The 27,864-nt window shown below is 48.0% G+C and overlaps 2 protein-coding genes, 1 long non-coding RNA gene and 1 other non-coding gene across 9 annotated transcripts in view; 2 read left to right on the top strand and 2 right to left on the bottom strand.

Annotated features, from left to right (window-relative positions):
- Nucleotides 1-1,722: 1,722 nt before the first annotated feature.
- On the bottom strand, nt 1,723-13,307 carry TAF12 (TATA-box binding protein associated factor 12). Of its 4 annotated transcripts, none has more exons than XM_032802840.2 (7): nt 13,179-13,307; nt 9,861-9,943; nt 7,004-7,255; nt 5,240-5,317; nt 4,729-4,843; nt 4,011-4,099; nt 1,723-2,200 (listed from the first exon to the last, which is right to left on the bottom strand). In XM_032802840.2, exons 2-7 carry the CDS (start codon nt 9,927-9,929, stop codon nt 2,165-2,167), a joined length of 639 nt encoding a protein of 212 aa, XP_032658731.1. In that variant the 5' UTR covers nt 9,930-9,943; nt 13,179-13,307; the 3' UTR covers nt 1,723-2,164. The 4 variants fall into 4 exon arrangements, with proteins under 4 accessions (XP_032658731.1, XP_032658733.1, XP_032658734.1 ...); XM_032802842.2 differs by lacking the exon at nt 9,861-9,943 and adding an exon at nt 10,167-10,556 and having other exon boundaries at nt 13,179-13,305; XM_032802843.2 differs by lacking the exon at nt 9,861-9,943 and having other exon boundaries at nt 13,179-13,305.
- Nucleotides 13,308-14,537: 1,230 nt separating this feature from the next.
- Nucleotides 14,538-16,796, top strand: LOC142045956 (uncharacterized). Its single transcript, XR_012654874.1, has 2 exons — nt 14,538-14,723; nt 16,211-16,796. It is a non-coding gene; the product is annotated as an uncharacterized LOC142045956 (long non-coding RNA).
- On the top strand, nt 14,883-15,024 carry LOC116838028 (U11 spliceosomal RNA). Its single transcript, XR_004376843.1, has one exon. It is a non-coding gene; the product is annotated as a U11 spliceosomal RNA (small nuclear RNA).
- Nucleotides 16,797-20,132: 3,336 nt separating the features above from the next.
- LOC116837931 (discoidin, CUB and LCCL domain-containing protein 1-like) overlaps nt 20,133-27,864 on the bottom strand; it is a 63,612-nt gene continuing 55,880 nt past the window's right edge. For 2 of the 3 annotated variants that reach the window (XM_032802845.2, XM_032802847.2), the window contains 3 exons: nt 27,403-27,440; nt 25,236-25,358; nt 20,133-21,110 (listed from right to left, as the gene is read on the bottom strand). In XM_032802845.2, coding sequence (XP_032658736.1) covers nt 20,614-21,110; nt 25,236-25,358; nt 27,403-27,440 — 658 coding nt within the window. In that variant the 3' untranslated portion in view covers nt 20,133-20,613. The remainder of the gene's footprint in view (nt 21,111-25,235; nt 25,359-27,402; nt 27,441-27,864) is intronic. The other variant, XM_032802846.2, reaches the window with a different exon arrangement.

Raw genomic sequence — 27,864 nt, 5'->3', positions numbered from 1 at the left:
AGGGTAACTTTCACCTCCAGGTTACTGTTAGAATCTAGACCGTGCTGATGGCATTTTTTTTTTAAAACTAGGATCTGTTGGCTTTTTAGGTGACCACTATGAGCAATGAATTGGGCAGGTCTCCAACCAGTTTCCAGACCAGACTGTGGTACCCAGACTTGATGTTCCATCCATTCACCTCACAACCATTTTTTAAGAAAGTGGCACGTGAACCAATGAATCTTGGGATCCACTGTTTTAAACCACATCATAAAGAACCATCTCTACAACTGGCCCCTACAATGGCAGTCTCGGTGGAAAGATTGAGTATTAGCTGGGCGCAAAGAATGGACGACATTCACACTTACGAGTGCGAATCCCCATTTTGGAAGGACCCTGTCAGATATCAGAATGGCAATTTAGGACACTCTGGACATTGCCTATGCTGTCAGGAATTGTTCAGGCATTAGCACTGAACTTATGAAGTTAACCAATCTCAGCAGGATTCTTGCAAAATCCCCTCTTTACGGGATATGCCATTGTATTATTGATGTATAAATAAAGGGAACAGGTTTGAGGTAGCTGGACTTCTCAGAAGGTGCTCTTCAGGAACACTTCCTCTGGAGGCACCTTGGGGTCCCCACCGGCAGACCAAAGTTTGGCCAGTGGAAGCCTGTCATGGTGCCACTCGAAAGCCAGACTCAGCTTCGGTAGTTATTGAGGGTTGGGGGTGTTTTACTAACCTGATGAGGATGTGGGTAAGTGCTTGAGACTAAGTGAAGTTTAGCTTTAAGTGAAAGCACTCGTGTTGTCCTGTTTGTGCCAGCCATCTATCGGTCAAACGGCTGTGTCTCCGCTGATTTATTTCCTGACACCACTTCTCACAGAGTAAAAGTTACCAAGAGCTTTGGGTTCAAAGAACCCCAGGTAACAAGTGGGCCAGCCAGATAAGAAGTCTGGATTTTATCTGCGGTGCGGCCTTTAGTTTGGAAAGCTCATTTTAGGACCATGTATATATTTCAAAGCCTTTGGGGGCAGCTTTCAATTTCATCCCTGTCGACCCAAAACTCAAGAGGTACAGATTTAGGAACACCTCTCCCCTTTCCTGTTTGCAATTTGAAGAACCTTTCCCACCTGATTAGCAGAGTTACTAGGGTCCAATTTGTGGCCTAAGCTTCAATTTCTTTTCTAAACAGTTTTAAAGTGAGTTCTGTGCTGGTGAAATTTGCTAAGCTGACAGCCCTGGAGACTGAAGACTTCCATTTGGCCATGGCATAGCACATGCTTCCATCCCACCATCCCTGATCCGCAGGGAGCCAGAAAGAAGTCCGGTCTCCATGACTCACCAAATTTTTGACCTCTTTGCTGCAGCTGTCGGCCAGGGCTCCAGTCAGTCTTAATGTGAACCTTTGTAGACTAGGAACTGGACAGATACCATTAGTTTATTTCAAATAGGCCAAACAGCCAAAAGATGGTAGGACCTGTGGTCACTACTCACCTCGGCCGGATTTCAACTGGCTTAGAGGCAAAATGGCTGGTGTTGTCCCTTACCAGTGCAAGAGCAATCCCCTCCATTTTGAACCTAAACCTGGCATGTCCTTTGAACACCCCTGCAGCAAGCAGCCCCTCTCTCCTACTGCCTATAGTTTAAATTTTAAAACTATAGGCAGTAGGAGAGAGGGGCTGCTTGCTGCAGGGGTGTTCAAAGGACATCAAATGCAGAAGCACGAGACTATGCCCATCTTTAGATTAATAATTTCTTTATTAATGTAAAACAAATGCAAGTATTTATATAAACACCAACATTACAAAGTACTTGAACTGGCAGGAAGGAAGGAGGAAAAACGAAAACCTCTACAGATGCTTCTAACACTGTTCCAAACAAGACCAAAATGCTCTGTTCCTTGAACAATCAATCACTTATACAATAAACCACTTAAAAGTCACAAATAAAGTCTTTGTTTCAAGATACAATGCGCTCTGACGGGGGGCTGAGGAAGGGGGGCATATAATGGTTTTTGGCCGATCTCCTCATAAAGTCATAGATATTGCTGCACTGTTAATAAAAAATATATGCTTCTCTGTAAAGCATTAAAAAAAATATCCCATGGATGATGTCATGGAGGCTTCAGCTTAGAGGCAGATATCCCAAAACACACAGTTGTCTCCCTGCTATTCCTAGGGGTTATTTCTTGGTTGTTTTGCGGATCAGTGCCATCCTCTGAAACGATAAAGGGAAAATACAGGGAACTGAGAGTCTGGAACACGGTTATTTCCAAATCAAGCTAGGAACATGGCTATATAGGAATGAGATTGAAGAAACACAGGGTCCACAACAGGTTGCTTATGCAATACCATATGCTGAAAGTAAGCTCTGGTGAACAGTGGTGATGTATCAAGAACTACAGACACAAGCCCTGTCTACAATGGCCTTTAAACACTTTGGGAACCACATTTTAACAGTTAAGATGGGCTCTAGCTAAATCCATTTGTAACTTGATTTGTCTAACTTGTGGGAGAGGCCAAACTATAAGCCATGCTGAGAAATGTTCCAGCCTGGATCCTTCTCAGGCTTGTACACGCCTGTAGGCAACGTTCTACCATGAATTAGCCCAACTTGTGTTTAAACATGGTTCTTTAAGTCTATCGGAATCCTAGCTTGGATAGATCCATAGCCAGAAAGTTTAAAAAAGAAAAAAAGGTTTTTCAGAGAGTCTGTGCTTCTCTTTTTGGGAGAAATTCTGTCTGGAGTCATCATTTCCGTTTGGTGATTCTACCTTAACTCTAATTTCACTCAGTCATTAGCATATTTTAAATATTTTACTTGCATTGTGAACTGAATCAAAATCCACTTTAAGGCCCTCCGTCCGCACCAGCACAGCATTTTATCCCCAGTGTCAGAAATGGAGCTGTCACATTACCATGCTGGCGTGTTTCACGGGTGTAGAGATTTTTATTGATGGCTTTGGCCTTTAACTTAAAAAACTCCAGCAACTTCCAAACTAGGAGCAAGGCAGAAAGGCAGTACTAACCAGTAACTAACAGCTGAAATTCCAGGACAAGCACAAGTGCTCTTCCAAGAGGAACCCCAGCCAGATATTTAAGGTCGGAGAGGAAACAATTTTCAGCTGCCCCTATATACAATGGCAACAAGTCACTTGCTGCCACGTTGTGCGGTAACCGTTTGTTTCCAGTGGAAAGGACTCTGCAGCTGTCCTGCAATAGCTCAGTAAGACCTGGGTCACTGTTAAATACACGCATGGCTGCTGCCATTAGCTGACAGAGCCATCAGCCATACATTTTAATGCAAGCGTTTAACAAACAGCGAGATTTGTAGTCCTAGTCACTCTTGATCATAGTATGCAAATGGTATCCCTGGACTCCTGCGGTTTTACAGACAGGGATTCCCTCCAGTCAACATGGATTTTTAAACTCTTCTGGAGAGAGCGCTTTCTGGCTATTCACATGTATGTTGGCTCCATGCAGAAAGGACCATGAAAAACCAGTCATGCAGCATTGTCTCATGGTCATGGTTGTGTTTTGGCTCCTGAACTGAGTGCCTTCTCCCTGACCGCTTAACTGCCTGTGGATGAAGGGTTGTTTTGGGCTCCTCCTTGGAGCGTCAGAGGGTAGGTGAGAATTGCTCTCCAGCACTGTCATCACTAACTGCAAGGTCCACTGTGCAGGGAGCCAGTATGACAAACTAGCAGAGTCTCCTATGGAGTCTCCCAACAACTGAGTCTCTACCACAACTTGAAGGGTGTGGCCACCAGTTAGAAGCGAGAACCTAGCAGCAGCCAGGAATCTCCCTGGCTTAGATCGTGGCAGCCCTGGGAACACACTGCAGGGGGAGTCTAAAAGAATATCCAAGCTCCACACACTCACCAGGATTCCCTTCTTTCTTGGTCGCAATACAAGAGTGGAGATGAACAAGAGCAGCCCTGGCACGTGTGGTGGGAGCTGGACAAGGACTCTGCTTGTACTGACCCCCCTACATTTGGCTTTTAGTGCATTCGCAAGGGGCTCCTCACCTGTTTGTGAGCTTCTGTAGTGCAGGCTTTTTTGTATGGCCGGATTTCTTCAGAACCAAAACCTGGGATCCACATGTTCCACTGGCGCTCTGGAACAGAAAGCACAGATCACGGCCTAAGCAAGCTGTGCAGAATGCCCAACACAGGGAAGCCCTCAACATACCAGAACAATAAGAACTAGTTAGAAATATGGTAAGAACTATTCAGTGAACCCCTTTGGTGCCAGGTCTGCAGATATTTCATGAGAAATGGGAGTGCTGGGGAATCCAGACTCCAGTGACTAAAGGCATTTAAAGGTTATTTATTGTTTGTACTGTGCTTGCATCTAGGACTTGAGTCAGGGTCCTATTGGGCTAGATACTATATACACCTATTATAAACAGCCCCTACACCAGAGATCTTACAATCCAGGTTGCAGAATGGTACAAAATGGCATAACCATGCATAGGAATAGGAGAGTTTGGAGGAAGAGAAATATTTAACTTGTCCCTGATTCCCAGCAGGACGCCTAGACAGCCACCCTAGGCTCAAGCTTCCATGTCTCTGCTTCCACATATTTCAGTTAGACTATTTCCCTCAAATGTCCCTATTCAGGGTTTGCCCTAGTTGTGTAGTGTGTATCCAGATCCCTATCCCAAGGCCTAGCACGGACAATGCCTTTTCAGGTAGTTCTATCCCTCAGTTCTGTCTCCTCACTGACAAGATACAAATCTCTTACCGAGATGCAGCTGGACGTCCTTCACTTCCAGAGTGTTTGATTTGCGATGCCGGGCAAGCTGGCAGGCAGCTGTCACCACGCTCTCAATGAAATCATCAGCGATCTGCAACAGCATCTGTGGGGGAGTAGGGGGTTGAAGAAAGCAGCACCTCAAACCCCTTCACATTATTTTTTGGATAACTGTTACAGTCAAACAATGTAGTGACCACTATGAAATTCAGCCCTCAGGGGCCACTGCTTGCTGAAAACACTCTGACCACACCCTATAGAAAATCCCCTAGGACGTCTGAGAGAGTCACCAGCAAGAGACTGGTTGGTAAATTAGAATAAATACCTCTGAGCACCAGCAATGTATATGGACCTTCGGCACCATGTCTGATGCTGACCAAAGCTTGTGTAAAAGCACAACAGTATGAACCAATCCTCTCTGTATTGGGTAAGGGCCTATGACAGCTCTGGATTGGCTCTGCATGTCCCATTTTACTGGTACAGGTTGTCACACACAGCCTACCTCCTCCACATCCTCATCCAGCTGCTCATTGGGATCCACCTCTCGCACCAGGTCCTGCAACTTCTTCTTGGTTAAAACCTGAGGGGAAAAGGGGGATGATTTTCCACACTGCTTTAGCAATCTGACTGGCAATACACAGCACAGCAGCAAAAAATAATAAAAAAAATTCACTCAAAGTGCCCCCCAAACTGTAATCAAAGGTCCAGGCTATACACAGTACTGACAAAATGGAACGGCACAGATAAACACTGGGCAATAACTACGCGTTCTCAAACCTACTTGGCAGCTACAAACAAAGCAATGGCCAACGGACCGGAATAATGAAGAAGGCCGTCCTGTCACGTGAGATAACATTTGCTACCATCTCTTTCTTACCAAAATCCTGTTGATTAAAGTGTGCTGACAAGAGAAAACAATTGTGTAATAAGAACTCTTGAAGGGTGGATTCTAAGTACAAGGATAATTTCAGTAACTGCAGGGTTATATTGTGAGCGAAAGATAATATTTTACATTTCTATGGTGCCTGTCATTCAGAAGAACTTCAAACAAAATACATACACGACAGCTGGGTGGAGGACAGTGGCCAATCAGCACAGAGAATGCTGCACAACAGCAAGGAAGAGAGGGAGGATTTTATTAGTTATTGACCATCAGCAGCATGCTGACTGTTACAGGATATAGAGGGACAGTTATCACCCTGTCCCAAAAGTCTTACAAGATAAATTAGATACACTTGGTTCAATGACACTGAGGCAAACCCCTTCTCTTTTGAGAAGTGCCAAGGAGTTGAATGTCTACAAAGCCTGAGTTTAAAAAGCACCAGAAAATCTACACACAAACTGTGCAGCAGTCAGTCTCTTTCCCAGGGCAGAATGAAAGGCTAAGTCAAAGCTACTGGGATCTGATCTGTGATTCCCACAAGATTAGGGAGTTCAGATATGATTATGCTGTTAAGCCACCCCCGTCCAGGGGAGCACAACCTTCTTTCCATCTCACCTTCTCTCTTGGTTCTTCTGAAATGGAGCAAAAGCCTCCATTCCAGCCCCAGCCCCAGCATTGCCACAAGAATGGGACTGCAAGGGATGGGGGATATTTCTGCAGAGGAAGGCACGGTGTTGGAGAAGACTGAAATCAGACACCTTCCTTTTTTGGAATATGTCCCATTCTGTTGCCAGAATGCATCCAATCATTGTGTGTGTGTTAAAAACTGAAAACAAGTGTTGCATTATATGCCTAAAATGGCAGCTGTTTGACTGTGGTGCTGCTTCCTCATTGTCCCAAGCAGGTATAGGTTACCTACACACACAGTAGGTTGGAGCCAGCAATCTGACTTCAGAAGCCAGGTTTAAACTGACCTTTTGACTGTTTTGACCTATTTCAGGGAGGCTGGGGAGGGGAATCTAGCACACTGCCCTACACTTGTTATGATGACCTACAGCATTGGAAGACAGATTATCACTGTAGTCAGTATTTTGTTTTTCATACAAGCCACACTTTGAATGGGATTTTCTGATCTCTCCCTGATGTGCATCACTAGGAGACTAGATGCAACCTGCAGCTGATCTATACAGCCTGTGTCTGATTCAGATTGTAAGCTCAACAGAAGGAGAAACCGAATCTCTGTGTAGTGCTGGGTGAACTGTGGGTACTCAACTGATCAGTTTAATTAATGTAAAATATTTCCAAGTCATTTAAGGGAGAGTAATCAAACTATGGGAGGGTCTGAACAACTCCCTGCTTGCCCAAGATCTCAAGTGAAATTACCTGGTTGCTTTCAGGACTTAGGCGTCCCCCTCCACTAGGAGTCCCTGGCATCTTTGCCACCGTGGTACTGTTTGCCATGGTGCTCTGTGGTGGCGTGTTGGCTGGTTCTGGCTTTATCGAGGAGAAACTGGACAGATTGATCAAGGTAGATGGGCCAAACTGGTTCATAATCTGCTGGGCTTTAGTCTTTAAATCATACAGCTTGTCAAGATCCTGCTTCTTTTTGTGGTTGTGAGGACCCAGACCAATCAGCTGGAGAAGGAAAGGAACACCAAAATTAACAATGGGGTAAAGGTGTGTATTTAGAGATTGGATTTCACTCCCTAAACACTCTCTCACTGTCTGTACTAAGACCATATCCCACAGGCAGTGCCTGGAGGCTTTCAACTTAATCCGATATATCTAAACACACTTTGAGAGGAGGAAGGACGTGGGTGGGAAAAGGAAAGTAATTTTGTACATTAAAAATAAAAAAACTTTAAGGGAAGGCATTATGGTTGCACAGATTTCACTGAATGGCAAACCGATGATGGGTGTGAAGTCTGACTGAGCCAGCCTGAGTATATCCTGTGAACGTTGCATTCCCTCTTCCAGTCTAACACCAAAATTCAACCCAGGCCTGAATCCTCCAGACTGTAAAAGGTCTTTTCCCTCTTCTCCACCTGTGCCTCTTTGGAGGTCTCCATACTTACTCCTAACCGGCAGATTAATGACAACCTCCTGAGATATAGTTGGGAAGATTTCACTAAAGAGGAAAAAATCAGATTATAAAAACTCCTCAGGGCAGGGACTGTCTTTTCGGTCTATGTACAGCGGGGCCTGGTCTATGACTGGGGTCTCTAGGCACTATCACCATATGAGACTCTCAATTTTTACATTTCAGACATCTACTTAGTTGGGAAGAGGGGAAAGCTGAGTACAAGCTCCTTATGTAGCTGCACTGGTTAGAACCTAACACAGAGCAGAAAGGCACAGTTCTAGCATCTGCCACACAACACCCACAATGCATTTCAAGCCCGACTGGTAATTATTCCCAAACCAAGATATTTCCAACAGCAGGGCAGTTTTGCAATGAGAACAGATATTGAAAGGTTGGTGTAAGCCCTAGAATTCAATTTCACCTATAAACCTTGTTAGCATTAAGCCAAGTCTCCAAAGGTGACACGACAGTAGAAAACCCTCCTTTGCCTCTATTTCCATTGATTTACTTGATTCCTCACTTCAGTTGAGGCTTTCGGCTGCACAACATGGAATTTAGTGGACTGTCAAGCAAAGGCCAGGACTAATTTCATACGCCTAACTAACGGCCTGCTCTTTCCAGATTAGCCATAAGATTCTCAGACTAACTCATGTCACAGGCCACTAAATACCAGATAACTTTTCGACTGAATCCAAACTGACAGCCTAGGTTAGTAAATAAGGTGTAGAACCTTGAGACATCTACTCTTCCTAGCACACTACTACAGACCCCCCACTTGGCTTCCTTGCAGTTAGATCTGTGGCCCACAGCTCCATAATAGCATGGCTCTGTCCAAACTTGTGTTCTTCAGTCACCACCACCAACGGTAAAGGAAAACTGCAGTGATTAGTACTAACACACAAATATTTATTAAATTGTTTGAACTATTAGAGTAAGAGATTTCAGATGCTTTTACAAGTCTTTCACTGTTCTACTATCTCAGTCCAATGAATGCAGTTGTCAATGGGATTCCTGCTTCTGCCACTATTTTGCTGATAGTTCAGACCAATAAGTAGGTGATTACATAGAAAATGCATCTCACTATTTGAAAGGACAGATATTAAGCTGTGAAGTGACTTTTAAGTGAAAACTTTAATAGCAGACTATATTAACTCTGAAAAATCTTATTGCCCGTGCATTGAGGCAAATGCATTTTCTGTGTCTGAACATAAAACTGGTTGTGATGACAATTTTTGTATTTCTGACTTTTGTTTTAAGTGATTTTTTTCCCCATAATTAGATTTTAGGGTCTCAAATTCTCTTATACTGCAGTTTTCCTCAAACTTTTCTACAAAACAGAACCCTTTGGAAATGTCTCTTCTCACAGTGACACGAGTGATGCAAGCTGAAAACAGGCTACCAGGAAAAAACAAAAACAAAACAGATCAAGGACATTTATATATAAATGAAGGGAAATAATATTTTCTACCTTTTGTAGAAAATGTGATTTTCCCCTATAACTGCATTAAATTCTTTGTTAGTTTGTATTAATTCACACAGAAAAAAATCACTCAAAAATAATCACACAAGAATGCTTAGCCAGTTGATATTTTAGTGTTTCATTCCAATGCTCAAAGTCATGCACCGCTGCAAATATATTATGTATATTTTTCTTTTTAAAAAACAAACATAAATGCAAGTTACTTCATGTAGCTCTGATAGCAACTTCTAGCCCAATGTTAACAGATTTTAAAATAATGCAAAATCCCTGTGTTCGTGCCTTGGGATGTTCTTCAATCATACAGAGCCCTATAAGCTCTTAGTTGGCATTTCTGGTGCGAGGCCCCTAGAGCATAGTGCAAGAAGCAGACAAAATGATTCCACGATTCCTGCTTCTGACACTAGCTCGCTGGGTGATCTTGGGCCAGTCACTTAGCCCCATGCCTCAGTTTACAAAGTAGGAAATTTTACCTACCACAGAGTGGTCAGAAGATGTGAAATACTTTGAAATCCTTGGGCAAAAAGCACTATATTAATGCACAGCAATTTTTACCCTCACCTCTAACTTCAACCTTTGGGCATAATCAAGTCATCAGAACACAAACAAGATGTGGATGCACAGGTTTCAACTTCAAGTCCTACATGCCACTTCATGGCAAACTCAAGCAATTTACTCACAGCTATCTGAGTGTCTAGATCTTTAATTACATCAGCAACTGCTGTGGGCCCAGTGAATGGAGAGGCCATTTTCCAAAAGCTTCCTGTAAGTAAATACCCAGTGTTAACCTAGTCTCCCTTCCTACTGTGCTACATACTTCTCATTCCCAGAAAGATACCAGTTGTTTTGCATGTCACGTACCATATCATAGGAAGATCAAAAGGAAACAAGCTTCAGACAACAATATACACCACAACACAGGTATGCCTTTACCTTACTAACATGATTAGATGTAATTTTTCTGGGCGTTTAATATGAAGCCTTACTTTAAATAGTAATTGTGAAGCTAGCATATCTTTTCTTCCAAAGTGGCAAGGTATTTCATAGGATTCTCAAGGGTGAAGGGAAGTCTATGTTCACATCAAATCTTTGTTTTTAGGTTAAAAGTTTAAGTACAGGGCAAGTTGGTACTGGAGTAGAGGGCACTAGAGTACAGATTTTTGCAACAATAGCTTTCTTCCACAGCAGGACTATGCCCCATGGCTTGTACTGATGCCACTGGCACCTGAGTAATCTGTATTGCAACTGAGTAAGTATGACTACTGCAGCATTAGACTAGGAGATGAAAGTCTACACAACAAGGTAACTTGTCGAATCATTCACTAGAGTGCTTCCAGCTCCCATTTCCAGGAAGAAAAGACATTAAACAAAGAAATCTGTACAGAGAAATTAAAAGTAATCTGCAAAGGATTTTTTAGGAAATTTGGATCTACTTTTTTTTTGGCTTCTTTATGATGGATAAAAGCTTAAAGAGTTTTCTTAACAGCTTGCTTTTTAATTTAGAAATATCAGGACTGTCAAGTCTGGTCATCCCTTGTTTTGCTAGAGGACTTTGGAAGTGGTGGGTATCTCAGGAAAGGTATATTGCAAGTACTTAATACATTAATTGTAAGGGCAGAATTGGCTGAATCTTTAAGAGATCTCCTTTCTACTAAGCATTCATTAGGCACTGGAGTGATTTATGTATTAAAATTTTTAACTGTGGCTAAAAACCTTCCTCCCTGTCAACTGTTCTGCTTTCAGCCTTGCCAAGTCATAATTTCATTATTTCTCAAGTTATCACAGAATCTTCCAGGATAATGAAAACCAGAATTTCTAGTGTTAAAAATTAAGCAGACAGGACCCATTCCAGCCTCCCATACTCATCAGACCTAAAGAAAAGTTACAAATTCAGTTGTTTTCCCCTTTGTAGGTCACCTTTAAGGGTTTGATTCAAACCTTAATGTGGAGAAAAATATGTCAGCACACTCTGTAAAAGGAGCCACCAAACACTGGCACTTTGGCTGATTATATAGATGGTCATGGATCTTATATTAATTAATCAATATAATAATCAATCAGGTTCAAAAGACCTAAATATGAACACAGAGGCCACCCATCTTTACTTTAAAAAAAAAGATCAGTTCCACCGCTTCTGAAATGAAGAGCCCATTTTTGAACCAGTTTAATACACTGGACGTCAGGAGAACACATAATGCAATGCATCCACAGCCCTGCTCAGGTTTGTTATGAACAAATAGAATTGTAGAAATAGATTCTGTACCCTAACACGGTTCCATCAGGTTCTTCCTTGAGTTTGAGTCAGGAATAACAATCATCTCTCTCAACTCTAGAAAAATATATACTGTTTTCTTGTGTAACACAGCAGACAATAACTCATTTTAAAAACTTATACAGTGGGGTTCCCTGTGGCTATGCTCCATTAACAAAGGTTGAAAAATTCATCTCATGTCCTCACAGACTTCTAAAATGTCAGTCTCTGAATGCTCAACTACAGTATAATTAAGTTTTCACAGACATTTAGGGAAATCTCAGTAAATTCTGCAAGCTTCCTAGGTGCAATAATAACGCACTAATTATGACTGGATAGTGTGCAATATATATCCTCAACAACTAACAAGTTCTATTTTCCAAGATAACATCTGTGGATTTGGCAGAATATAAATGCTGAATTTCACTAAGGGAAAATGTGTAGACCCCTGTGCGAATACAAAATTTGTATCTGAATCCAATCCGCAAACATGGTCCACTGATAGCCACAGATTTGCGGGGTTCTAAAAATATGTTTTTACTTCACATTTCCAGGTCCAAAGTCTTCTAAACAAAACACTGCAGGATTTAACATGGTCTAAGTATTTGTTTATTCAACATGTGTCACTTTGGACAGAGTAGGCCATTTTTTCCCCGTTAGAGATTTTTTTTTTTAAAAGCATACTTCCCTTTTACTTCAAGTTTTTCTCTTAGCTACCAAAAATATAATATAGCATCTCCAATGATATGCATGGAAAAGGAACATGCATACATTTTCTAAATGGGCGAACACAGAGGGAAACTTCAGTTTCTCCTAAAATATAGTTGTACCCACTGTCTGAAGTAGTTTTTCATTGCACGAACAACTGAATACTCCATGGGAGCTTACAGATGTTCCAGTTATATGGTAAGAGTTCAGAGGTTTCTCTTTCACTTTATAAACTCCAGTACACCATGACTGAAGTGATTTCTCACTTAAACTGTGGGAAGTCATTGGGCAATTAAATGGATCTGCCATCTATTTCAAATCTCATTTGAAACCAACTTTTTATCCTTAGAGCTTTTCCTTCTGTTATTTCTCCCTCTAAGGCATTTAAGAGCTAGAGTTGGGATTGAAGATGCCATACAAAATAAAGTTAGACTGCTCTTCGCATTTGAATTTAGGACCCTGGGATAGGGTGACCAGATGTCCCGGGTTTATAGGGACAGTCCCGATTTTTCACACATGCTGTCTGGTCACTCTACCCCAGGATGAATTAAAGATTTGGTATCCCTGACATCCTCTGGCTCTTGACTGCACTGTACCCACCTAGACAGAGAAGAAGGGCGCCCTGCTGGGCTGGAATAGACTCCTCCAGCAGTGACTTAAAGTTTGTGTCATTCCCACAGCGTTTCACTCCCAGTTCATGCAGCCTAGGCTCTGCAAGGGGATGCTGGAGATTCACCCCCCCCTTCCCATGCTGGAGGTGCCTATCTGGTGATGCCAGGAGAACGGGACCGCTCCCCAGAGTCTCCTAGGGCTTAGCCCGCCTGGGAGCACAAGGCAGGGGAGCCCCTGACCCCCCCGCTGGGGTCCTGCCTGGGAGCACGGGGAGCCCCTGACCCCCCCGCTGGGGTCCTGCCTGGGAGCACGGGGAGCCCCTGAACCCCGCTGGGGTCCTGCCTGGGAGCACGGGGAGCCCCTGAACCCCGCTGGGGCAGCTGCTCCCCCCCGAGCAGACTCGCCCCCGGGGGGGGCCCGCACTCACCGGCGCCCCCGCCTATCGCCCCATGTTCCGCGGCCGGATCCCCCGGCTGAGCTGCTGCCGGCTCTGCGCTGCTCGCCCTGACCCTCCCGCAGCAGCGTCCTTCCGGCGCCGCCCGGAAACACTCACCCCGCGCCCAACCCGGCACAGCGGGCACGGAAACGACACTGGGCATGCGCACAACGAGCAAGCGTCCCAAAAGGCGCATGCGTCAATTCCCCCCCCTCCCCCGCGAGGGCGCCTCTGCTAGTTGTTGCCCGTCATCGACTGCGCATGCCCCAGGGGCCCCCTCTCGACCTCTGCGCAAACTCCCCCAGCTGGAGGTGTTTCCATGGCAACGCAACGGGTTCCCCATCTGGCCTTGCGCAGCCCCCTTCCCCTCGGACACCCCTTGGCGCCCCCACCGTGAATCCCGCTGGGGGTTCCGCTCCCCTGGGCCCCGCTGCTGTCCCGTGTGCGGGTAACAGCCACCCGGGGGCGAAGGGGAGTGTGTGTGGGGGTCAGGTAGATTCCCGCCCCGTCCCCCCGGGTCCCGCGAGAACGGGGGGTTCGTTGGGTGTCTAATGAAGGGTTGGCCGCAGCCAACGAGATGGCTCAGGATGCTGCGGCTGCTTAGCTTGTAGGCGCGCTAGAGCCATGTACAGCGCCGAGCACCAGGGGGCCCCAGGTCTGTGAATGCCCCGCCTGGGTGCTACCCTATGACACATTCCTGTGGCGCGGTGAATAATAGCGACTCGTTACGAAATGTTAAGCAGAAAAATGGCGACTCGTGGGGGGGGGGGAAGTGTTGGGCAGAGCTGGGCCAAAATTCGGTTTACACCGCGCTGGTGGGGGTCAGAGCTTGGGGCAGCAGCTTATAGCTTGGCTGTGTTCATGTTGTGCTCCACTTGTCTCATCCATGCAGGTAGCCAACAGACAGTGAAGAAAGGCGCTAGAGAGCTTGAGGGTCGCAAGAGGAGAGACAGCTGGCCACAAGCAAGAGCGATGGGGAGAGGCGGTATCAGTGAGTAGTCGTGTTAGTCTGTAGCCACAAAAACAACAAGGCGTCCGGTGGCACTTTAAAGACTAACAGATTTTTTTGGGCATAAGCTTTCGTGGGTAAAAACCTCACTTCTTCAGCTGCATGGCGACAAAGATGCTGGGGGAGAAAGCAAGAAACAGGAGCTGGTCACAGTCACAGACCCCTGCAGCAAGACGAGCAGGCTTTATGTGGATGGGGGCATATAGCTCACTGGTAAGATATTTGCCTGCAGATCAAGTGGTCCCTGGTTCAAACCAGCTGCCTACTTCAAACTGCTACTTTCTGCACCCCCGCTCTCAGTGCCTGCCCCTTCCCCAGGGGCTGCAGCAGCCTCGCCAGCCTGTGGCTTGGCTGACGATTTTACTTTGTTTGGAAGCTGCTGTGGATTCTCCGCCTTCCCTACACCCTGGCCCCGCCCCTCCTCCTGCTCTGCTCTGCCTGGTCTATGGTGGAATCCCAGGGTGCCATGCGCCTTATTTGCATCTCCTGCCGGCCCGCTCTTGTGCGCACATTTGAACGATTTCCGGGTAAAGTACAGTAAAGTAAACGAAAAAGCCGCGATGGGACTAAATGGGGGTGGTTGTGGCATGTGACAAGTCGCTTCTCTGAAGGGGCCGACTGGGATCTCGCCGTGACCCAGAAAACGGAGTCACACACTGGGGAGGCGGGGCAGCCCACTACTGGTTAAAAAGGGCTTCTGCTGTGTATAGCACATGGAGTGGGGCGGCTGCGGCCTTACCTTGCCTCGTGCGGAATCGACATCAAGAGATTTCGGAAGCACAATTTTTGCTCCTGGGGCAGCTGATAATCGTTGGTTCCGGCGCCCCGAACTGTGTGGTTAAAATCAGAATGAGTTCGGAAAGCTGTGCTGACGACTGTGTTAGAATTAGCTGGGTATGTTTTTAAGTGTTGTTGTGTTCCTTGTTTGGCGTACGCGGGAGTCCTGTAGCTGAGAATGCAAAGAGTGTGCAGGGCAAGGGATTTTGTGCACCCTGAACTGTTTCCATAAGTCCTTGTAAGTTAAATGGGACTGTTTGCTTTTCTCTAGGGTATGTCTAACTGCTGGCAGACTGTTGCCCTTCCCACTAAGGGGGTGGGTGTGTGTAAGTAATACTTGAACTACATTTTTAAATTCCTAGTTCTGAGAATTATTTCTACTCCAAATACAAATATTGTCATCCCCCTTGCTTTGAAGTCTTTCATAATTTCCCAGACAGGAAGTACATTTATCCTGTAGAATTTCATTTGCTTTATATAATTATTAACTACCTAGAACAGAATATGTGCATTTTCTCTTCCCCTCACTCTGTTTTTCTGTTTGGCCTTGCTGTTTGCTAAATACTTAATGATGCAATATTTATCCCTTCCTGCAGTTAGATTATATTGAAGCATTAATTACATGGGAGGGGGAAAGCAAGACACCATTTGTATGCTTGCAGTTATTTTAACAGAGGGCCATCTAACCAAGTGAAATTAAAGTTGCTTTCCCTGCTTGAGTTTAGCCCCCCACACCCACTTGCACAAGGGTAAAAATCAGATTTCCCCAAATCTTGCTGCAATCTGCAAAACATTGTTCCTGAAAGTGATCTTGTGGCTGGCAGTGTTTGAATCAGAGAGAGGGGTTGGATAGGTTGCCGGAGGGTGCTGGCGAGGTAATTCTTTGCGTGCTGGGATCATTCCAGATTAATACTGGTTATCAAGAACAGGGGCTTAGCCCACCTTCCAGTGAAGACTAACACAGACATCGTGCTGGCCACAGTACTATGGTTTATTAATGTATTTATTCACTGTCTGTATGTGTGTATGTAGCCAAGTGTACTGAGTTTTGTCATAGATAGATTAGATAAATAAAGGATGTCTGTGAGGATTAATTAGATGGATAGATAGCTAAGGGATGTGTATGGGGCTGGATGAATGGATAGATAGCTAAGGGGGTGTATGGGGATGGATAGATTCTATGAAGATTTTCTCTTTCAAATATGAGTCTTTAAAGTATTAAATGTCTCCCACACAGTTGAAATGACACAAAGTGCAAATGACAAGGACAAGCAAAAGCACGTGTCTAGTGTGCTGAGGGACTGACTGGATACAGAAACTAGCCCAGCAGAAACATCGTGCTATGAGGAACTGTGCATTGCCTAATGATGCTCCAGGACCCTGTCAATGTGTTCTTGGGAGAGGGGAGTTTATGTTAGAGACGTGCAAACAATTCCCAGGGAATACTGGATTTGCTCTGCTTGTGAAACATTCAGATTGTGAAATCCAGGGTACTTGGTTCTCTGATATTGTTCACAAAGTTTTGCCACGGATGTCAGTGGGAGTTTTGCCATTCACTTCAATGGAGACAGGATATCACCCCAGCACTTTTCTGTTAAGTTTTTTTTTCTTTTTGGCTGAAACAAAACTTAATGTTTTTCCAGTCTTCAACAACCAAAACACTTTTGTTTTTCTGTTTTTTGTTGTTGTTTCCCCTTTGTCTTTCCTTTAACCCTCCCTTGTTTCCACTAAGAAAGAAAGAAAGAGCCCCTAAACTGAAAAATAAAAAAGGGTCAGGTTTTTGACAAAAACCTGAAGAATTTTGGCTGAACCAAAAACCTTCATTTTGGTTGAAAACTGATTTTAAAAAAATCCAAACATTTAGACATGTTTTCTTGCTAGTCCAAATAACTTTTATTCCCAGATTTTAGGTGGAAGTGATCACACGATGCCCACAGTAACCCACCTCCGCAGGCCACAAATGCTGATGGCTTTGGGTGGGAGCACTAGGAAGAAAGTCATTGTAGCCAAGTGCATGGATCCTGAAACTCAGCACGTTTTGTAGCCAAGAGGGAGGAACTGTAAAATGGCTGGCTGTTGCCTCCCACCTTTCTGCTCTCCTGGGTGGAAGTATAGGAGGTCTAATTGTAATACAAAGGTCTGGGCATCAGGAGGTTTGTGAGTTCTTGGGATGCAATGTAATCCAGAGGAATGAACAGACAGGAGACAGGAACAACTGAGTTCTATCCCTAGTTCTCTAGTCGCTGAGTGGGTGTGGGGAATTCACTTTGCCTCCCTGTGCCTCAGTTTTCCCACATGTAAAACGAGAATAATGATTCCTAGCTTTCGCCCGGAGTGTTGCAAAGATTAAGGAATGAATGCTCAGACAGTGCTTTGAACAGGTACCGTGCAATGAAAAGGCCGTGGATTAATCCCATCTGAACTTCATGGTTAAACCACAGGAACGTCACTTGTGTCTCAGTCAAACAAGGTAGCAAGGCAAAAGGCACAAACCTAACTGGAAGCCAGAACCGGATGCCGCCCGCCATTGGGGACTAGAAGGTTTCCAAATGGAAATACCTAGCTCTGACTGATCCATTCAGATCCGATCTTCCACTAGTGTGAAGCAGCATCACTCCACTGAGCAATGTGAATTTCCACCAGCCAAGGATATGGCTCATTCACCTTCAAGGGACTGGAGCCAGGCAATTAGGTGAATGGGGCTTTTATTTGGAATCAGTCAATTGCCCTTTGGGGAGATCCAGGTACTGTGACACACGAACCCTCAGGTGAGGCCTCCAGAGCAGCATCACCCAAACCTGGGGAGCTGCAATACTGGCATTTACTTAGTACCCAGACCAAACCCCACTGTAGTCAGTGGGAGTATTTCTGTTGATTATAATGGGAGCCGGAGCAGCGCCAGTGTCTCTGCCTCTCAAGCACCAAGCATCACAATGCTGTGGGGAAGACGGCTGTTCCCCACACTGAAAGTAAATGGGCTAGGCAAAGACTTGGAGTTGGTCATGGGGTTTCAAATACCATAAGGGGGCTCCTCCTACGCCATAGTATTGAACTTGCTAAGAGTCTCTCACACAGGAGTCTTGCAGAGCCTGGACTTGCTGCATCATTCTGTGCATGTGCGTGAGGAGTGCTGCGCCAGATGGATCTGCAGCAGAAGGCAACTAGACACACATGCCCTGAGATGCTTGGAATCCATGTGCTGAATATTGAAGAACCCCCTAATGGTCCTGGGGCTGCTGCCAAAGCGACAGCACTTTATCCATGCTGTGAGGTACTGCCAGGAGCTGTGCGTGCCTGTACGGCAGTATTTCGGAATCAATGGGGGAGTGCATATAGGAAAGGCTGCACAGCAATCTGTGTATGAGGGTGTGTGCATCTCTGGAGGCATGTACACATGTGGTTCTGTACAGGGTGAGTGCAGACCATGGGTGGAGGAGAATGGCCTAGTGCAGTGGTTCTCAAACTTTGGCAACCTGAGGACCCTGATTTTCATTTAAAAATTTTCAAGGACCCCGAAGCCAGCTTCTAATTTTCCCTCGGGGGGGCGGGTACTCAACCCCTGCTCAGCCCCAGGCCCTGCCCCCACTCCACCTCTTCCCCCAAGGTCCACCCCCCACACCTCTTCCTGCCCCCACTCCAACTCTGCCCCTCCACTTTCTCGCTTCTTTCTGCCCCCTCCCCCAAGTGCACCCTGCCCCTGCTCTGCTCCCTCCTCCCAGCACTCCTGCATGCTGCTGAACAGCTGTTCTGCGGTGTGCAGTTGGCACTGGGAGGGAGGGAGAGGAGTTGATCAGCGATTGATCAGTACTCTCGCAGACCCCCAGGGGTTTGGACCGTGGTCCCGAGTTTGAGAACCGCTGGCCTAGTGGATAGGGCACTGAACTAGGACTCAGGAGACCTGAGTGTTTTTCTTGGCTCTGCCGCTGCTTTGCTGGGTGACCCTGGACAAGTCAATGCCCGCTCTGTGCCTCAGTCTCCCCAACTGTAAAATGGGGATAAGGATACTGCGCTCATTTGTAAAGTGCTTTGAGAGCTACTAATGAAAAGCATTATTAGAAGAGCTAGGTGTGATTACTACTATTCATTCTTCTCTCCTTGGGAGCACAGGACCCATATTTGAGGCTCCATTCCCCATCCACTGGAGGAATTGACAGCCAGAGATGCTGGAAGGATGGGATCAGCCAAAAATGAGCATTTCGGACAATGCAAAATGGGTCTTTTCCATCCGTATGGCTGCTGTTAGAGAAACACAGTTATCGATCAAATTCCCCCTAGGAAACATTACTGTCCCCGAGCAACACCATGGAGCTGGGCCTGCAATGGTACTTGCTTAAGAAGAGCACCAAGCTTCCCGTCCTCAGAGCTGTCTTGGCACTGGAGTTACTGTCTAGGATCGCTATGCAGCTTTGTCCCTTTCCAAGGATCTCGGATGAAGTGCTTGTTGCAGGGGCAGAGGCAGCAAGATCACAGGAAACAGGTGAAATTCTCTAACAGATAGAAATGAGTAGCCACCACCCTTTTCAACCACTGTCCTCTTATCCCATTACAAGCATTGCCTGCTTGATCAGCGAAGAAGCCAATATAGGAGAGAGCATAGAATTGCGATTCCTCTGCTCTTGATTCCAGCTTCCCCTGATGTGTCCTGCCATGCATGTGCAGAATACCTGTCGCTTCATAGCTGATTTAAAAGAGCGACTTAGTTCTAGATCTTCAAAGGTATTTAGGTGACAACTACTTACATGTGTGTCTGCAGAAAGATATTTAAGTAATTTCACTCCTTAAAACTGACAGGACTGCGCAGGTGAGTAATGTTATTTGCCTGCATAACATCGCTGTTTGCTAGACTGAGCCCTCGGTCAGTGAAGCGCAGGTGTAAACACATAGTTCTGGGTTTTTTAAAAAAACATTTTACAAGCCCTAATTTATTTGTACATATTTTCCTGCCCTTTTAATTTTATACTTCAAGGAAGAGCAGCCTTTGTTTTGGGATTTAAACACTCCCCACTAGCTTGCACTGGAAAGGTACCTATCTGCCAGTGACAGGAGACAAACACAGGAACTGAAACCGACTAGAAACAAAACGTGAAACTGACCTGCCTGCTTTCACCACGAAAGGCAGAAGAACAAACAAACCAACAGCCTTGGTGCTGACAAGTTGATGAGGTTTGTAAAATTCCATTCAAGTTTTAATACCAGAGGGAGGCGTTAGAGAGCTCATAGGGCAGCAGGGGGCGCTCTTTCACTTTCTGTATAGTCCATGGGACAGTATAAAGGATAGTTATTAAGAAAACAGTAACAGTGACCCAGGTAAAGGAGATATATGTATATATATTTATATGTGATCATTGATCCTGACACTGTCCCTGCGAATCCAAAAGGGAAGTGAAGATGATCTGGGGTATCTATTAAGTGCAAGGGAAAAAAAACAACTCAAACAAAACAAACTAATCAGGTAGTTAGAAAATCAGCCTCTTCCACACAGATCAGTGCTATAAACCCCTTGGCTATTTCATTTCCCTTTGCTGATGATAGACGGGGCTGGTGCTTCTTGCTCTGTAGGCTCAGAGCAGATTCCCCAGTGCAGCCAGACGCCCTTCTCCAGCTGCCTGGCATGTGTCTGATGTGAATCTTTCCACAGCCTCACAAAGGTTCGTGGTAAATGTGAGTGAGAGGGAAGTCTCGGAGCTGTAAGCAGTGCCCTTCTGGGGAGGTGGTGACGTCACCCCACGAGGTGGAAGTCCGCTCAGTCTGGGGCTCTGTGTACATGATGCTGGCTTGGTGGGATCCCTCCCCTCTTGTGCTGTTCAGTGTCTCACCAAGCTGCTGAGCTGGGAAGTCATACTGTGGCAGGATCCCAGGGGACATCAGGGACCCTGCCCGGCCTTGGGTGGTGGGGACTACTTTGACACAGGTGTTCTTGGCAGCAGCTCCTGTGGCCTCCAGGGCCTGCTCTGTGAAGGGGGTGGCGTACTCGGGCTCAGGTGGCAGAGGCTCTGCATACTCGTGGTACTTGCCCGGCACGTCATAGTGGTTCACTACCAGTGGGAGCGTGTAGCCTTCGTCCAGGGCGGGTTTGAAGGTGGATGGGGCTGTCTGACTGCTGGGGCTCACCTGGACCACATCGGGCTCAGCGTATTCTGCAAAGGAAAAGCAGCGCAAGCCCTTAGATAGGCACCCGAGCCCCTGAGCCAGCTGGTCCCATGCAGTGGGCACAGATTTGCCAGCCTGAGCCTGGAAAGGATTCCATCACTGGCTTTTTGGGAATCCAGCTGCCAGAGCTGGGGGAAGAGAGGGGCGAGACTTGTTTCATCAGGTCTTCCCCCCCACCCCCGGCTTCCCCTCTGCCGTGAGGGACCAGGGACCTCTTTCTGCCAGCCCTGGCCAAGCTCCTACCCGGACTGGGAATCACTGCAGCTCCCTGTAGCTGATCCACCCTCAGCAAAGCAGCTGATTGCTCTCTCTGCCAGGCTTTCACCACCTGGTGCAGATGCTGGCGAGATGCCCAGACATCACCAACAGTACACTCAGGGCTCCAGATCCTTGCCCTGTTTCCAGCTGACAGGTTCCTTTGTACCGATGGCACTGTTATCAGCTGCTCAAGCATCAAGATGTTTGCTGCTGGACTGAGGCCCATTTCCCCTCCCCCTCCAGGCCAGCTCCACTTGTTCCCCCATCACAACCTTTGAAGATGGGAAGTCCGTGGGCCAAGTGTCTCAGCCCCCCTGTGCAGGGAGGGAAGCAACTCCCTCCCCTGTGATGGTAATTGACAGGCATCTTCCCTCCCTGGTTAGCTTCACATCTGGACAATGGGAAGCCCTGCCCTGAACAAATGTCTGGGTAAACAAACCCAACTGCTGAGCCTGGGCTCCCCCTGGAAGAAACAAGCCATTCAGGGGAGGACATCAGCTGGGATAAAACTGGGTTATGTTCCTCCCCCCACTTCATTTTGGTTGAAAACTGAGAGAATGACACAGCTAGGTAGACACAGACGAGAGGAAGAGACTCGTGATGGGATGTATAAACCCTACTCCAGCAGTGATAGTATTAAAGGGAGCTGGAGAAGCCAATTAGCCCATTGTGACACCCAGAGAGGAGACTGGCAGGTATTTAAGGATTTGATCCAGCTAAGGAGAACCAGGGTGGCTAGTGGCAATAGGACTGAGAGGAGGGTGGCTGTAGAGTCTGGGATTGGCCCTGAATATAGCAAGGGTGACTGTCAGGTCCTTCAGCAACAGATGGGAGAGGAGATGTCTGAGAATCCTGACCTCCAAGAGGAGAGGATCCCAGAAGCTGAGTCTGAGAAATGGCCTGTGGTAGGAAGCTGGGCAAGGAACTAGTAAGGGGCTGATTCCAGCCACTTCCTCTGGGGCTCTGATCTGGAACCCAGCGGTGAGTGTGGGTCTGGGGTTCCCTATTCTCCTAGCACAGGAGAAGGAAAGCATCCCTGAGGTAAAGGACACAAGGACTACAGAGCCCGGGCTGGGGCTGTTAATCTGATACTGGCCTGTGGGACCCTTTACTGCCCAAGAAGGGGTGAGATCATGAGGGGCCTGGCCGGAGGGCCAGAATCATGAGACAAGACCCACTGTTGCAGCACCAAACAGCTCACGTGGGCTGGGGGGACTGAGGTGAATTTGCGGTAATACTGCCTGGCTGGTGAGTTTGCTTGGACACCCTTCCTCTGCCACCTACCTACCTGAAGCTCCTTTATAGCCCCTATGTTGATGTATGTCAGGTAACTATCAAGGCACCAGTGGGGACCCCAGAGAATCCCCTGACAGAGGGGTCCCCCAGCAGAGGCAGGGCAGCTGGTGACAACCCCCTTGGCAGTGCAGAAGGAGGTGTTGGGGAAATGTTCCTGTCTACACCAAGCTGCTGGCACCCTTGGCAGCTGGCATGAGGAACGGCTGCTGGGACCTGTACTGATGGCTGAGGTAATCCTGAGCTGACCCAGCATGGAGAAGAAGGGGCCAAGGTGGTGGTATAAAGCTGCCCCCATACACTGAGCTGAGCTCCAATGCAGGAGGAACCTAGCCCAGAGAGATCTAAGATCTTAACCCATCCCATCGCTGAAGCATGTGGGGCCCAGCTCCTCAGCTGTAACGAGTGCCACAATCCCACTGAAATCAATGGGAGCTATGCACTATATACCTTGGAGGAGCTGAGCCAGCCCTGCCTGCAGCTGGGGTTTGCTCCAGGTATAGGTGCCAGGGTAGTGACACGGGGTTTGATCCCCTCATGTAGAGAGGAAAACCCTCCCTTTGGATCGGGCTCTGCCTGCTGGGCGGGCGATTAGTGCCAGTGCCTGTCTGCAGGAAGGGTGCGTGCCTATGCAGCGACTCCAATGGCCAGCTGAAATTAGGGCAAATCCACAGGAGAGGCAAGTCCTGGAACGTGCAGAGACAGGCAGAGCACTGCATGCACACACAGGCAGGACAACAGAAGGGCAGAGAGACCCGATCAGGCACTAGGAGTGGGGCCTGGGTTACAAACGTGTCCTGGATCATCTTGTGCCAAGGGCTGAGAGGAAGCCAGGCCAAGGTTTCCAGGGAGAGAGAGAGATAGGAGCTGTTCTTTGCAGCTGCAGTGGGTTGTTTCAGTGAGACCTGACCTGTGGAGCCTGGCTCAGCCATCTGGCCTGCTCTGGCTCGGGTGCTGCCAGCAATGACAATGGGAGCTGGAGTCTTTTCAGCACTAGGCTGGATGGAATCTGGCGCAGAGCACCCGTGGCCATGGCGGGGGAGTGAGTTTAATGGATCTCGGCCCAGGCTGCGGCAAGCAGCAGCCCACGCTGGAGAATCCACCACCTCAAATGGCCTCCTTGCTGTTGGGGGTTGGAGGGGAAGGGAGGGCAGGGCTAACTGGCCATGGAGACTGAACTCCAGGCTTTCCTGCCCAGCTGGTTCTTCCAGATCAGGGTTGGCAGGGAGATCATGAGGGAGGTGAGAACTGGGGGTAAACAGAGATCTTTGGTCTCCAGGGCTGTCAAGCCCCAGCCCTTCCCCACCAGGGAAGCTGCTGGGAGGGTGGCCACAGAGGCCCTGCATGGCAGTATCATCCACTTCAGTTCTCTGTCTCCAAGACTGCTCACTCTCAGCCCATGTCAGGAGAGGCCTCTCTGTCCCAGGCAGTGGCGTAGGGCATGCACCCTCCGGGAGATGCGCTATAAAGGTTCACCCTCACTGGCACGGCAGGCTCCTGTGTCAACGGCAGAGATTTCCCCCTTGCCCCTCCCACCCTCTAGTGAACACAGTTAGCCAGTTCACTGCTGTCTGTGACTGTGGAGCGGGTCTTTCCTGAGCCCTATGGCTGAGCTGGGCTGGCTGGTGTAGGTAGTACCAGTGCCCCCTGCTGGCAGGTGCAGCATTGCATTGTCTGTGCACCCATCTTTTCTGTTTGCTGGGTAGCAAGTTCCATTCTTGGGTGGTGCACGTGTCTAGGTAGCAGATCATGGAGGCTGGTGATAGGTGCTAGTGCAGGAGCAGGGCTGGGTCTGGGGGAGTGCAAGCAGGGCAGCTGACTTGGGTGCCAAGTTCCAGGGAGCTCTGTAACACTTGACTTTTTTTTGCTGCTCTGGGGGTGGGTATGGGGGATGTTTTCTGCCTTGATCAGCAAAACATCTAGGGCTGCTCTTGCCCAAGAGAATGGGAGTCACACTCGAGTTCTGTTCCTGGCAGCAGGAGGGAGCACTGTCTAGTGGTTAGAGCAGGTGATAACTGGGACTCCTGGGTTCTGTTTTCAGCATGGCCACTGATCTGTTGAGTGACTTTGGTCAAATCACTTCACCTTGCCGGGCCTCAGTTTCCCCAGTTGTAAAGTGAGGATCCTGATACCCGAGAGGTGAAGCTGTTAGCGTTTGTAAAGTGCTGAGGGATCCTTAAATAAAAGGTGCCACAGATTGTCAAAGTGGCCTGCCTTGCCCCACGCTTAGGGAGAGGGGTTGGTACATCAGCGCAAACATGCTGGTGCTAATGTGTGGGGGTGAGGGCTCCCTTGGGAATCTTGATGGGTCTAGTTTGGCCTGATCAGACTGATTCTGGTGAAACAGGTCCCATTTCTGGAGGCTGAGCTCTCTTGGACTGTCCAGTCCTCTCTTGAGGAAACCCTATTGCTCGAGTTATTTGAAAACTGGCGTGGACGATGCCTTGGAGAACGCGCTGCAGGAAACAATCCTGAGCCATGGAGCAGGGGTAAGGGAGGGGTAGGCGATGCTCTCTGTGAGTGGCCCCCATGCTCGAATGGAACACCCAGCTCCCCGTTACCTGGCGAATGAGCCCCCCTGAGTTCGACCGGGGTCCCAGCTATGGGGAACGAGGTCAGTTCAGAGCTGGCCGGTTGCAGGCTCTCGCTGGCGCACACCTGGCTAGATTCCAATTTCGGGTACCCTAAGGAGAGAGGTGGAACCCCCCCCCCAAGTCTCTATTAGTCGGGTGGCTTTTCTTCTCTTCCCTAAGGCTGGGCCCGCGCACGGTGCAGCTGCAGTGTTAGGGCTGGCAAACAGGGAAACAGACTGCAGAGGAGTTCTGGTAGTTGGGTGGCCCAGAAAACCAATGGGTGCAAAATGAGAGGCCACTTCTCAAACCAGGCCATAGAAGAGCAAAAGGGGGTCAGCAAAGTACCTGGAGGAAGGATAGGCCTGGGGTTCAGGACTCCTGGGTTCTATACGCTAACTTGGTTTAATACCAATACCTCGCCCTTACAGGGCACTTTCCAACAGTAACAATCGAAGGGCCATACACAAAGGAGCCCAGTATCGCTAATGCCATTTTACAGATGGAGAAACTGAGGCAGAGAGGGGAAATGAGTTCCCCAAGGTCACCCACCAGGCCGATGGCAAAGCCAGGAATAGAACCTAGGTCTCTCGGTTTTATCCGCTAGGCAACACTGCCTTGCAGTCAGGCAGTGTCTGTGGGGTTTTCCACATGGGGACTTAGTGTGTGGCACCCGCTGGGGGGCTGTTCAGGGCTCTGGCCTGCTGCTCGCTAACAGCAGTGTGTCAAAGCACACAATGGAACCCATAAGCCGCCCTGTGCACCCCTTACACCCTCTGCCAGTTGGTCCCAGGGTCAGTGCATGAAGAATTACAGCCTGGTTCACCACAACTAGCTGGCTGTGCAGCCCTTGCACCAGTGTTCCTAGGTGGATTTTTAAATGCAGCTGTTTACATCAGAGCAGCTTTTCCAATACAGACAAATCCCATGTGGGAATAGTAAGAGACTGGGGACAGGAAGGCAGCTAAGAGCGGACACTTCAGCATTCGGGCTGCTTTTCCCCTGCCCTGCGCCTTTCACTCCATGCAGAGTGAGCATAGCCCACCACTCAAGCAGGACGCTCTCTGCAGAGGTGTAAATGGCGTAGGAGGCAATGAGGACTCAGGCTCCGTGGAGGCAGGTGAATTCATGTGGCGCTCATTGTCTGTGACACAAAGCAGCCCTGTGCCAGGAAAGGCACCTGCCCATCCCCCAGATAATCCCCAGCAATATCAGTGCTGGCAGAGAAGTGGGTGTGAATAACACCTGGGTGGGGGAGGAGGGTTTTGACAAGAGCTCCGTCACAAGCTTGTAATCAAAGATTTAGGCCAACATTTGTCATTGTGGTGCCCAACATGAGACACCTCAGGGCTGAGAAGGAGGCTGGCCCAGTGGTTAGCTTGCTAGCATAAGCTGTGCAAGACCTGGGTTTGAGTCCTTGCTCTGCCATAGATTTCCTGGGCACATCCCTTAGCTGTGCTCTGTGCCTCAATTCCCCATCTGCCCAACAGGGATACCAACATTGCCCTACCTCCCAGGGGTATCTGAGGATAAATACAGTGAAGAGTGCAAGATGTTGAGATGGGGGGACATTGTAAGCACCTAAGATGGAGAGCTAGAACCTATGACCCCAGCTGAAGTCAGGAGGAGTTGTGGGTGCTCAATGGCTCTGAAAATAGGGACCAAGGACTCAGATCCTCAAAGGTATATAGGTACATCTCCTGTTGATTTCAAGGGGAGTTAGGTGCCTAAATACCTTTGATCTGGGCCTGGGTGGCTCAAAGGGGACACCCAGAATGAGCAGCTGCATCTGAACATTGTGGCTTTTATGCGTTTGTGGGGGAGTGAAATGCCTCCTAAGCAGGAAGCCAGCACACAGCTTGATCTCCATGGAGCCCATGCAATATCCCCCTTAAGTGAGGAGCAGCCCGGCTGAGGGTCTGAGCTCAGAGGGGCTTAGGAAACACTGCTTTGCTTTTGCTGATCTGGCTGCTGAGGAGCATGCCAACAGGACAGACTAAGAAACGCTAACCCAGAGTGACTCATTTTGCTGCTAATGTGGAAATAACCCGCTCTCGGAGTCCAGCCCTTCCTGACTCTCAGGGAAGCCCAGGGCAGTTTGCCAGCTGGCTACCATCCCACCCGGTTACTCCAATCCTGTGCTTCAGGGGGCACTTACCTTTCATGAGGCTGCAGTTCAGCTCAGCTGCTGTCTTCCTGCCAAAAGAGAGAGAGGAAACAAGGCAAGTCCACAGCAGCCCTGCACAGTCTGAGCACCTGTGAAGCCAGCGCCTGATGCAGGTGCTAGTGAGGAGGTCAGAGCGGCCCATTTGCTCCAAACTAGCCCAAGGCAGAATCTATCTTTGCAGGCTAATGCAGAGCATTGTTCGTGGACAACTTCCCAGGGTGTCACATAACTGGAACTCTCAGTTATCCGAGGGTCTCAGGGGACACCCCAAATCTCAGGGGCCTGGTAAGCATGCGCTTCAGGGGTACAGAGCTAAGCTCACCAGAGAGCACCAAGCTCCTGATCTGTTCCTGCAGAGCTTGCGAGCACTGGAAGGCTGAAGCCAGCAGTTCCGCACCTGCAACATCATGCAACATAACCCCTGGAGCCCAAGGAGTCAGGGTTCACCTGAAC

Source organism: Chelonoidis abingdonii, chromosome 25 (assembly GCF_003597395.2).
Source record: "Chelonoidis abingdonii isolate Lonesome George chromosome 25, CheloAbing_2.0, whole genome shotgun sequence".
NCBI classification, from domain to species: Eukaryota; Metazoa; Chordata; order Testudines; family Testudinidae; genus Chelonoidis; species Chelonoidis abingdonii.
Note: the sequence above shows the minus strand (reverse complement) of the source record. Positions and strands in the feature narration are given on the sequence as shown.